Here is a 13180-nt window from a genome sequence, read left to right as displayed (position 1 = left end):
TCTTTTACCTTCCAGAAGCCCAGATTAGACAAATCTGACTTCCACTTGAGTCCAGCACCCACTGCTCAGCAGGAAAGGCCTTGAACTGAGGTTCACACCAGAAATAAGTGTAGACATTTAACCCACTAAGCCTTTAGAGCTGATGTTCTTGCTTCTTTTTATAGATGGTTTATTTTTCATTAAAAGCACCTTACTTACCACACTTACAGAACCAGAGACAGGACTCGAACCATAACGCTCAGAGACAGGCCCTACACAACTAAGCAACCTTTTAAAAAGAGGGTTTATCTTTCATTTTGTACCCCTGCCACAAGACTTGATCCTAAACACAAATATCCAGGCAACTGAGCTACCAGAGATTTTAGATGTAGGGCCTTTTGAGTGGTTTTATAATAAATGTGGGAGGCGTCACTATCTTAGAACTTTACATCACGTCAACATTTGTGAGGGTGGGCTTAAACCAGTTTACATACCTGTAAGTACATGTGCCACATGGAAATTCAGCTTTTTTGTTGATTTATTTTACATCCCAGACACACAAAGATATGTTCTAACTAATATAAACTCACCACTACTGCAGTGACCTGTGGTGGTGGTGATTGCTACTCATCTTGCGTGGCTGCCGAACGTGAAGATATCAGCCAAGTTCGGGGTCGGTAAACAAATCTGTTGTTGAGATACAGCTTCACTTAAGTCATTTACGACTTCATTGGAAAACCTTTTGGATTCTGGTGATAAACTTTGCTGTTTACTGTGAAGATGTACACAATTATTTAAAAAAGCAAGAGGTTTTAACAAAATTCAGAATAGTATTAGAATACAGTAATCTCCCGCTTTACCGCAATTCGTATCTCGTGCTCCCGCTTTATCGTGGAATTGCATTTGCCACATAACTGATTAGTTTGTCTGATTTTCCCAGTCTCTCATGGATAGCACGACAGACCAAAAAAACTTAGAGAGAATTGGTTTTTATGGAGTTTTATGTTGAAATACTTAAATTTATTAATAAAAATATAATTATTCATTCTAAAATGAAGTAATGTTAATACAGAAGAGTACTGTATACATAAAAGCATGGCGTCCATTTATTACGGTTTTTCGGGGGATTACTGTATATTAAAAACAGAATACAATGAAATTGGGCCCAACTCTGACCAGGATGTTCTTTATGATCCAAATAGTGTGCAAAAGTCTTATAACCTTTAACCAGATTTACCTATGGGTTACCATAGACAACATAGACTGAATTAGAAGTGCATACCATTGGTGTTTGACCTCTTAAAAAAATTGTCTATCTCACATTTTTAATTCCGAAACTTTTTTCTTTCCTGTCACACAAGTAGCTTGTCGAGTTACAGCCCTAATTCCGTAAGACTGAAATGTTTATCTGAAAAACTACTATCTGTTGCCAGTGGAGGTGATATTTACTGCTGTTTATGGGCTATAATAAAATGCTGCATTTGGAAATTTAATTTAGACATTAATAAAAAATATTGCCGTTTCCTTAACAATGTTAAATTGTGGAATCTCTGTGCTGCATCTAAAAGAACACGGCTACATTAAGATTCTGCGCTGAAGAGAGCTGCACTTGCACTGTAAGAAAAACTTTGACAGGCCAGCAATTCAACAGCCATATCAGTCAAGTAGCTACAGCAGAGGTTATGACAAGTGTATCAAAATCTTTCAAGTTTTTTTTTTTTTTTTACACAGTGAATTTCTAACATCACACAAACGTTTAACATTTTGTGAAACATCTAGTGGCTTTAGTCATCATGAATTCATTTGCACCACTAAATGCCACACGCATTTTCCTGTGACGATGCTTGTCTGGTCATACTTTTGTATCTAGCCAGTAATGCATCTACTCTGCTGTGTCTATACTGATTTAGCCTCGTGTAACAACTGGAGAGAAAACATTTGCTTTACCTTCTATAACAAAAACTGCATTTCATGTAGATGTTTCTACTTATATGTGCTGAAAGTCATTAAAAAAAACAGGTGACCAAAGTGCAGCTTTTACTCTCTTTCTCTAGACCATAAAGCAGCAGATTACACCAAATAATGTCATGAATGCAACTGTCAATAATTATTTTATTTACAAATACTACTAGAGCAATGCCACCACATCCTCCCCATAACTGTGCGCTCCAGCTGTAATGTTGACCAAGTCATGAGGTGGAGACAGAACCACTATGGGATCTGCAGGACCTGCAATACAAAACGAAAAAGCTGAAAGGTAATAGTTATTTTATCAAACTACTAGAAGGCGAAGTATATTCAGATGGACAAGGCGTACCTTGTGCCCTCAGCATCGCATGATGAAGATTAACTGGCTCCACAGTCGTCATAGTTACCATGGAGTCAGTGGTGACACCATCAGCCTCTAGCAAGCTGCTATGAGTCAGCGCCTCGCCTGTCAATCACAACCCAGGACCACGTCTGATAAAGTGAAAAGACCTCCAGCCTAACATTTCTTTTCTTCTTCTGCAATTCACCTGCACTCAAGCAGATTAGCGAAGTGCAGCAAATATGTGGAGCAGATATCTGCCGTAGTCTGGTGTAACTGCTATGAAGACTACAGACTCTTATAGTAATTATATTGCTCACATATCTTATTACCTGTTTCTCTGCTTTCATGTGCGAGTGAGTCCTCTCCGTGTCGTTTCCTCATGTGAACGTTTCTGCTGCCGCTCTGAGAGAACAGTTTCCCACATATGGAGCACTGATGGGGCTTCTCCCCTGATAATGCAAAAGCAAGGTTATTAATCGTAAGGCAAGTCCGAAGATTAGATTATTGCAGGTATCGCGTGTAGTGAGATCAGATTTAATATGGAATTCCAGCTTCTCAGATTCAAGGCCCTGAACATAAACTACCTACACATACATACACACACATACAAAACAAACAAACAAACAAAAAAAAATTATATATTATACACACACACACACACACACACACACACACACACACACACACACACACACACACACACAAAATCTCGAGTTCAAATCTCGAGTCCCGGTTTATCACGGAATTGCATTTGCCACATAACCAATTAGTGTGGCTGATTTGCCCGGTCTCTCACGTATAGCACGATAGACCAAAAAACTTATAGGGAATTGTTTTTATGGCGTTTTATGTTGAGATCATGAAGTTTATTAATAAAAATATAATTATTATTTATAAAATGAAGTAAAATGTAAATTTTTGGGGTGGCGTCCGTTTATTATTTTTTTTTGTTTAACTCAGTGGTTACGTGGTTTTATGTATATATGAAAATCTATATAACTGCATGTTGTGTTTACTTATCTTTTACTAATATTTAAATTAGTTTGATGATCTGAAACAATAAAGTGTGACAAACATGCAAAAAAAAAAAAAAGAAATCAGGAAGGGGAAAAACACTTTTTTACACCACTGTATATGGAAAAACACCCAATGGACAAAAGTATTGGGACAACAGACCTTTCCCCAGGTCTCCTCACCTACATCAGTACCTGACTTTATGTCCAATATCTAAATCATCTTCCCAGAACAGTGGAGGGTGTTATAAGGCCAAATTGGGAATAAATGTGGAATGCGATTCTCAAAAAGCACATACCGTACTTATTACCAGGTCCGCAAACTTCTACCAATATGCTATTTGTTTGTGTGTGTGTGTGTGTGTGTGTGTGTGTGTGTGTATATATATGTAGTCTCTTTAAAGGTTTAAAAAATTACTCGGTGTCTCTACCAAAAAAAAGTAAAAAGGTAATCATTTACATTTTGCTTAAAAAGCATTAATTTCCCCTTATGTATGAGAATTCTGTGATGCCATGCAGTATCTGTAAATGCTTTGTTGAAGTTGTGGAATGTGCATAAAGTAAAAGAAACCAATAGGCATTGAAATGCAATACCTAGAACATGTATATAGCTTATTCTGTGTAATAATGTGTGTAAGAGGCCGGGTAAGACAGCAACTCAAACTTGGCCATGCATTAAAGCTGCAACGTGACAAAAATAATTGTTAAACCTTGCCCTCGACAAAAGTGTATTATGTGGCTGGGAAAACCGGTTTAACAGACAAAAACTGCTTGTGTTCAAATCTGCAATTTCTTTTGTTTGTTTTTCTTTTTCTAACGCCCCTTCGCTTCACCCCCATCTCAGTCTGATTAGAAAAAAAAAACATGGCTAAACTCAGTAACTCAATGCAGCCACATACTTTTACAGCAAACAAAAAAACCTGCTGTGCCCTGAAAAAAAAAACATAATGCCAAGAAAGGCAGTTTTTAAGGACACAAACATTACTGACATCAAAAGAGAAACAAAATAGACTGTGATGCCAGTGGCATAGCTGAGAGATGCCTCCACTACCAAGACCAGTCTTTCCTTTTACTCATTTATATACAAAAACAATTCTTAAATTAGGAAAACATCCAGTAAATTTTTTTTATAAAAGTTAACCATCTCTAACCAAATTAAAATAGGCCTTGAAGTCCTGAACGTGACCATGTTAGTAACATCTCTTTACCACAAACAGGAAGGAACATATTGAAGGATATTCAATATTTGACCCTGATTGGTCAATTCCAAATTCTAACCAGTTCATTTGCTGGGTGCAGTGATTTTCTTTTTTTTTTTTGCCTTCATCTGTTTAAATAAATAAATAAATAAATAAATATGCTTGTGAGGGAAAACTGTTAAAAGCTGTAAAATAGCAATAAAATAAATGATAATGTAAATGTAATGTAAATGTAATGTAAATGTAATGTAAATGTAATGTAAATGTAATGTAAATGTAATGTAAATGTAATGTAAATGTAATGTAAATGTAATGTAAATGTAATGTAAATGTAATGTAAATGTAATGTAAATGTAATGTAAATGTAATGTAAATGTAATGTAAATGTAATGTAAATGTAATGTAAATGTAATGTAAATGTAATGTAAATGTAATGTAAATGTAATGTAAATGTAATGTAAATGTAATGTAAATGTAATGTAAATGTAATGTAAATGTAATGTAAATGTAATGTAAATGTAATGTAAATGTAATGTAAATGTAATGTAAATGTAATGTAAATGTAATGTAAATGTAATGTAAATGTAATGTAAATGTAATGTAAATGTAATGTAAATGTAATGTAAATGTAATGTAAATGTAATGTAAATGTAATGTAAATGTAATGTAAATGTAATGTAAATGTAATGTAAATGTAATGTAAATGTAATGTAAATGTAATGTAAATGTAATGTAAATGTAATGTAAATGTAATGTAAATGTAATGTAAATGTAATGTAAATGTAATGTAAATGTAATGTAAATGTAATGTAAATGTAATGTAAATGTAATGTAAATGTAATGTAAATGTAATGTAAATGTAATGTAAATGTAATGTAAATGTAATGTAAATGTAATGTAAATGTAATGTAAATGTAATGTAAATGTAATGTAAATGTAATGTAAATGTAATGTAAATGTAATGTAAATGTAATGTAAATGTAATGTAAATGTAATGTAAATGTAATGTAAATGTAATGTAAATGTAATGTAAATGTAATGTAAATGTAATGTAAATGTAATGTAAATGTAATGTAAATGTAATGTAAATGTAATGTAAATGTAATGTAAATGTAATGTAAATGTAATGTAAATGTAATGTAAATGTAATGTAAATGTAATGTAAATGTAATGTAAATGTAATGTAAATGTAATGTAAATGTAATGTAAATGTAATGTAAATGTAATGTAAATGTAATGTAAATGTAATGTAAATGTAATGTAAATGTAATGTAAATGTAATGTAAATGTAATGTAAATGTAATGTAAATGTAATGTAAATGTAATGTAAATGTAATGTAAATGTAATGTAAATGTAATGTAAATGTAATGTAAATGTAATGTAAATGTAATGTAAATGTAATGTAAATGTAATGTAAATGTAATGTAAATGTAATGTAAATGTAATGTAAATGTAATGTAAATGTAATGTAAATGTAATGTAAATGTAATGTAAATGTAATGTAAATGTAATGTAAATGTAATGTAAATGTAATGTAAATGTAATGTAAATGTAATGTAAATGTAATGTAAATGTAATGTAAATGTAATGTAAATGTAATGTAAATGTAATGTAAATGTAATGTAAATGTAATGTAAATGTAATGTAAATGTAATGTAAATGTAATGTAAATGTAATGTAAATGTAATGTAAATGTAATGTAAATGTAATGTAAATGTAATGTAAATGTAATGTAAATGTAATGTAAATGTAATGTAAATGTAATGTAAATGTAATGTAAATGTAATGTAAATGTAATGTAAATGTAATGTAAATGTAATGTAAATGTAATGTAAATGTAATGTAAATGTAATGTAAATGTAATGTAAATGTAATGTAAATGTAATGTAAATGTAATGTAAATGTAATGTAAATGTAATGTAAATGTAATGTAAATGTAATGTAAATGTAATGTAAATGTAATGTAAATGTAATGTAAATGTAATGTAAATGTAATGTAAATGTAATGTAAATGTAATGTAAATGTAATGTAAATGTAATGTAAATGTAATGTAAATGTAATGTAAATGTAATGTAAATGTAATGTAAATGTAATGTAAATGTAATGTAAATGTAATGTAAATGTAAGTTTGCTAGAGAGCATTTGGATGATCCAGAAGAGGATTGGGAGAATGTCATATGGTCAGATGAAATAAAAATATAACTTTTTGGTACAAACTCAACTTGTTGTGTTTGGAGGAGAAAGAATGCTGAGTTGCATCCAAAGAACACCATGCCTACTGTGAAGCATGGGGGTGGAAACATCATGCTTTGGGGCTGTTTTTCTACAAAGAAAAGAATGAATGGGGCTATGTATCGTGAGATTTTGAGTGAAAACCTCCTTCCATCAGCAAAGGCATAGAAGATGAAACATGGCTGGGTCTTTCAGCATGACAATGATCTCAAACACACCGCCCGGGCAACAAAGGAGTGGCTTCATAAGAAACATTTCAAGGTCCTAGAGTGGCCTAGCCAGTCTCCAGATCTCAACCCCATAGAAAATCTTTGGAGGGACTTAAAAATCCGTGTTGCCCAGCAACAGCCCCAAAATATCACTGGTCTAGAGGAGAGCTGCATGGAGGAGTGGGCCAAACTACCAGTAACAGTGTGTAAAAACCTTGTGGAGACTTACAGAAAACCTTTGATCTCTGTCATTGCCAAAAAAGGGTATATAACAAAGTATTAAATTAACTTATTAATTAACTTAATAAATACTTATTTTCCACCATAATTTGCAAATAAATTGTTTAAAAATCAATGTGATTTTTTTCTCATTTTGTCTCTCATATTTGAAGTGTACCTATGATGAAAATTACAGGCCTCTCTTGTCTTTTTAAGTGGGAGAACTTGCACAATTGGTGACTGACTAAATACTTTTTTGCCCTACTGTACATTAGAAGATCATATGAGAAACTATTCTAGAATAAAAATCTCAAAGCAAAATGCAATCAAAAATTCAACTAACTTACAGAACACGGTGCACCTGTGTGCGTGTTTGTATTAAAAACTCACCAGAGTGAACCAACATGTGTTTACGGAGACTTGAGTACTCTGCAAAACAACGCCCACAGTTGTCTACTTCACAGAGGAAGGGCTTCTCCCCTGACACACATGGAAAGAGGGGAAAAAACGGCACATAAAATGTGTTAAAAAGTGAATCGATTGAAGTAGAACACTTTGCACTAACCATGAATAATTTACATGAAATCTATAGGGGATGAAACAGTAATCTGGACTGGTAGATGAACACAGACCGGTTAATTGAAGGAAAGTAAAAGAAGGCGTTATAAATTGTCGCAATTTGCTTTACTCCATACATTTTAACAAAATTTTGTTAATCAAATTAGATGATACGGTTCCAGTGCTGGGTCAAATTGTTGTTGTTTTTCCCCGACTCATATTTCATGTACTTGAGTTTAAACACAGATTCATAAATATCACTGATAAAAGCTTTTGACTTTTACAAAGCACATTTTATAGAAGCCATGTCTCAGAATTTGGTGTTTATAATGAACATGCTTACCAGTATGTGTACGTTTGTGATTCTTCAGGTTACCAGCTGTGGTAAACTTCTTGCCGCAGTTCTTCTCGTTACAGATGAACGGCTTCTCACCGTTGTGTGTCCTCATGTGGACCTGCAGTCTCTGCAGTACATAAAAGCTCTTCCCACAGCCTTCAGCGCCACAGCGGAAAGTGCGGTCATTCCTGAAGTGCCACACACACAGTATTATACACTCAATGGCATCAAGTTAAAGCTCAAAAGTAATTAGTGGTAACAAAGCCCTGGATTGTTGGCCAAATAATAGCTATTATAATAGTAATTTATTACAGTGAGAACACATGCACTTTTTTTTAAACATCCTGGGCCAAATGTGTAGCTTTCAATTTCACATAAACCTACAATGTCATAAAAGTCAGATTTGAGAAAAAATTAACAAGGAAATACTGAACTGGCAGCTGTAAGCTTCTCTTACTCTCATTATCTGTACAGCTACAATGCAAAATTGTAGAAGCAAGCCTTGTACCCTAGACTTAAAGGGAAAATGTTTTGGTTTTTTTGCCTGTTTTTGGTCTCTGAGACTCCTTTTTCCACCTACCGATGTGTTTTCAGATGGTATTTCAGATGAGCAGGATAGGTAAAAGTCCGTTGGCAGTTCTCATAAGGACACCTGAGAATCTTCTCTGCAGATGCACGAGTATTTCGTGGTGGAGTCTCCTTTTTGGGCACCTCTGACTGGCAGCTAAGTAGCAGGTCACCTGGTCAAAAACAACGCAAGGGGTATATAACGATTGGTTGTATGTGAAAAACGATATTACAGGATAAATACTACCAAAGAAATACTACACAAAATAAAAACACCATTGTAAATCAGAATTAAAAGGCTAAAATACATGTCTGAAGAAATAAGATATTACTGTTGCTACTAGCCCTGGCTTCCTTTGCCAGCTCGGCCCGAGTGGCAGCAATCAGGCTGTCGTGGGCAAGCTCTTGCACCCGCAGGTACCATGGCGCACTTCCGTCTGTACACTCCCCTGCTGAAATTTCCTCTTCTGCCTCATCCACGTCATCCTGCACAAACACCAGGGGCTCTGTCGAGGCTGCCAGCCCTTTACACAAAGCAGGTGATAACAGAGAGGGAGAAAGTCATTCTCATAATATATATGGAATATATGGATCCTCTGAATCAGGCCTTATACCAAAATGTACAGTACTAAAATAAATATAATGTCAGTGCACTCATCACAATTTAGGAATCTTAGTGCAAACAATTTAGTTTGGTGTAATGAAAACTATACAGATATTAAGAAAAGTTTACATGTAATGATACCTTTGGCAAGGTTGAGAAGAACATATGAGGTGCTGTCTGGTTGCTGGAAGTCTTGCAGAATTGCAGGTGGGGTCGGTGCTGGAGAGTGAGACTGGAGCTGCACTACCAGGGGGCTTTGTTCTGGTCCAAAATCTGACAGTGACGGGGAGGTTGCATGGCTAAGGGCACTCTCTAGACATACATAACCATACATAATCAAAGGCATGGTTTCATTATGCTCTGATACACAACACAAAATAAATAAAGGAAGAAAATATTCACGATATTCATGACAGTCCTCCCTAAACAATGCAAAAACATCTACCACTGCATACCTGGAAGGTCTAACTGGCTGCATAAAGAATTATCGGAGGAGGGAAGAAGTGTTAGACACTGGGTTTTGGAATCCGATTCCTCCAAACCCTGACCCAAGGGTATGGAGGCGTTCTGCACAAACTCAACCAGCAGCTTTATAAAGATAAAAAAACATAAATTTGGTCAAAAAGTGGCAAAGAGTGGCTTTCAAATAGTACATAAATGTGAGTTGGAACAAAAATAAGACATGCTTCAGTACCTCAGGTTTGGAATCAAGCTCATCAGAAAGCATGGATTCAGTCTTGTGTTTGTTCTGTAGTGAAGAAGAGAGCAAATCTAAACAATTCCAATTGGATTATGAAGATTGCACAAATTATGCAAACTCACCCACTAAAATGTACACGTAGACGACTGGATCAGAAAGAGCAGATAATGGTCATCACATCACTGCTATGGAAGGCTTTTGGTCAATCGTCCAAAGGACTAAAACTGAATCAAAGTAAAAACATATTAAATAGCCATCAATAACAATTTGTCACTCTAATAATACAGTTTAGAGGAGCAGTAAATCGTGCTCGGGGAGAGGAAGAATAAAACTGTGAACTAAAACAGAAACACTGTTATTTTTGCAGCAGCATGTTTACCTCGTTAATGCCCTTTAGTGTGCTGTCCTCCCACCTGAATGCACTATTTTATACAATGTATACCTTTTTAATTTTATTTAAATAATACATTTTCTTCTCTCATTTTGATCTTTAATGTATTTCACCTTATTGTGATTCCAAATTCTTGTAGCTTGTACTGTTGTTGTATGTCTGTGAACTGGTTGCTATAACATTACAATTTCCCTCTGGAATTAATAAAGATCGATCTAGCTAGCTATCTATCTATCTATCTATCTATCTATCTATCTATCTATCTATCTACTGTATATATCTATCTACTGTATCTATCTATGCATGCATGCATGTATGTATGCCTCTGTCTGCCTGCCTGTCTGTCTGCCTGCCTGTCTGTCTGCCTGCCTGCCTGTCTGTCTGTCTGCCTGTCTGTCTGTCTGTCTGCCTGCCTGCCTGCCTGTCTCATCACCAACATCAACACCAGCAGCAGCAGCAGTGTGAGGAAGTGGTTCGGACACTTTTCCTCCTCCGGCCATTGACACTCAAATACACAACATGTAGCCGTTTTACATAAACAAACTATTAAGTTTTAAACTAAATTTTATTCATCTGTAGCAACAAAAAAAAGCGACCAAATAACTAATCGGAACAAAACCGCTTTGCACGCACACACATGAGAACAAACTCAGGAAATCCCACAGAAAACGAAACTTCTGTCTGCGTTTTCCTCACTGTCAGGCGCTAACCTGCTCCCTGTTAGCTAGATGAGATATTTAACCTCGGGGTTTAGTGATATTACCGGTTATATCTTAAAATTACACCTTATTCACAAACTCTGCTCTGCAATTTGGTGACAGGGGAAAGAAACTAATTAGCATTAGAGAATCCCTACCTCCATTCGTCATGTTAACCCAGAACACAACAACATCTCAAACAAAAAGCGGTGCCAACATGTACTTCCGGGTTGCGATACGAATAGTGATGTGTCGCCTACAAATGAGTCGGCTCTTTAGTGAATCGTGAGAACCGACTCATATGTGAATCGTGAAATATGTAAAATGTTAGACTCTCAGCTTTCATGCCATCCAACGCATGAGATATGGTAAAACTCTGTTAAATATGTGAGGCGAGGACATAGAAATTGAGATAATTGATTGTCCAACAAGTCAAGTCAAGTTTATTTGTATACCGCTTTTCACAACAGACATTGTCTCAAAGCAGCTTTACAGAAATCAACAGTCAAGGTGAATGGTGTGCATTTATCCCTGATGAGCAGCCATGGCGACTGTGGCAAGGAAAAACGCCCTTAGATGTTATGAGGAAGAAACCTTGAGAGGAACCAGACTCAAAAGGGGAACCCATCCTCATTTGGGTGACATCAAGAGTTTGATCACACTGGGACAGATTTATAAGACAAATAATTGTTTCAGAATAGAATTGCCATACATTTTTTATGCTCTTACCCACAATAATGTTTTCTTTCTATTTTCTGCGGAGGTGACCATCTGTGAGCAACAGTATTGTTTCATGCTGAGGAAGAGCATCACAGACGCATTATTTGCTTTAAGAATGTTAATGGAGAAGTATAGAGAATGTCAGAAGGAGTTGCATTGTGTGTTTGTAGATTTAGAGAAAGCATACGACAGGGTGCAGATAGGATTTGTGGTATTGAATGAGGAAGTCTGGTGTGTCAGAGAAGTATGTGAGGGTGGTGCAGGACATGTATGAGGACAGTGTGACAGCACTGAAGTGTGCAGTAGGAATGACAAGGATCGGCTCTGAGCCCTTTCCTGTTTGTAGTGGTGATACAGTTAGATGGACAAGCTCGGACAGGAGTCTCTGTGGACCATGATGTTTGTGGATGATATTGTGATTTGTGGTGAGAGTAGGGAGCAGGTCAGTAGGAGTAAGACAGAGTACATGTGTGTGAATGAGAGGGAGGGCAGTGGAGTGGTGCGGTTGCAGGGAGAAGAGGTGGAGAAGGTGGAGGAGTTTAGGTACCTGGGGTCAACAGTGCAAATTAATGGAGAGTGTGTTAGAGAAGTGAAAAAAAGAGTGCAGGCAGGGTGGAGTGGGTGGAGAAGAGTGACAGGAGTGATTTGTGATAGAGTGTCTGCCAGAGTGAAAGGGAAAGTTTATAGGACTGTGGTGAGACCTGAGATGTTGTACGGTTTATAGACAGTGGCATTGATTAAAAGACAGGAGGTGGAGCTGGAGGTAGCAGAGCAATAGACAGTTGACGTTTTCATTGGGAGTGACAACGATGGACAGGATTAGAAATGAGCTTATTAGTGGGACCGCGCATGTACAGTAGGACTTTGGGGACAAAGTGAGAGAGGCACGATTGAGATGGTTTGGACATGTGCAGAGGAGGGACATGGGGTATATCGGTAGGAGAATGCTGACTATGGAGTCACCAGGAAGGTAGTTGGTTTGAAAGAGGCAGATGTAGAGGACAGGGGGGTATGGAGACAGATGAGTCGCTGTGGGGACCCCTAATGGGAGAAGCCAAAAGAAGAAGACGAAAAAAAAATCTGTCTTGTATGTTACAATACATCTAGGGAAACTTATAACTAACAATTTAATCATGATTCCATGCTTTTACTACTGTTGCCTTGTTGACAAATGTTTTATTGGCAATGCATGCATGATTGTTTTGTGCCTTAACATTGCTTTACTTTCTTTGCACTGGAAATAGCAATTTGTAGAACATTTCTTAAACCCCTGAACCAGACACTCTGGAACATTCGGCCACACTATCCTGTGCAAACTGTGAAGTCTGTGTGAACTCAAAAATGATAAAACATATTTCAGTTGTTTGTACAGACATGGTACAGATATGGTAGAAATACGATTTTATTTAGAAGTTCAGTGTTTGTATTCAGATACATCCCA

The 13180-nt window shown here is 35.9% G+C and overlaps 1 protein-coding gene across 3 annotated transcripts; it reads right to left on the bottom strand.

Moving 5' to 3' along the window:
• Window positions 1-2074: 2074 nt before the first annotated feature.
• znf410 (zinc finger protein 410) lies at window positions 2075-11296 on the bottom strand. 3 transcript variants are annotated; one of them, XR_006924051.1, is made up of 12 exons: window positions 11178-11296; window positions 10053-10154; window positions 9925-9978; window positions 9686-9818; window positions 9372-9542; window positions 8959-9150; window positions 8640-8799; window positions 8066-8247; window positions 7555-7644; window positions 2620-2739; window positions 2297-2495; window positions 2075-2208 (listed from the first exon to the last, which is right to left on the bottom strand). XR_006924051.1 is itself a non-coding variant. In XM_046836377.1 (12 exons), the coding sequence occupies exons 3-12, from the start codon at window positions 9955-9957 to the stop codon at window positions 2108-2110; spliced, it is 1299 nt and encodes a 432-aa protein (XP_046692333.1). In that variant the 5' UTR covers window positions 9958-9978; window positions 10053-10154; window positions 11178-11296; the 3' UTR covers window positions 2075-2107. The 3 variants fall into 3 exon arrangements, 2 of the variants coding, with proteins under 2 accessions (XP_046692333.1, XP_046692334.1); XM_046836377.1 differs by having other exon boundaries at window positions 2297-2413; XM_046836378.1 differs by lacking the exon at window positions 11178-11296 and adding an exon at window positions 10310-10332 and having other exon boundaries at window positions 2297-2413.
• Between the last annotated feature and the right edge of the window lie 1884 nt (window positions 11297-13180).

Source organism: Silurus meridionalis, chromosome 23 (assembly GCF_014805685.1).
Source record: "Silurus meridionalis isolate SWU-2019-XX chromosome 23, ASM1480568v1, whole genome shotgun sequence".
Taxonomy (NCBI): Eukaryota; Metazoa; Chordata; class Actinopteri; order Siluriformes; family Siluridae; genus Silurus; species Silurus meridionalis.
This window is presented reverse-complemented; position numbering and strand designations above follow the sequence as displayed.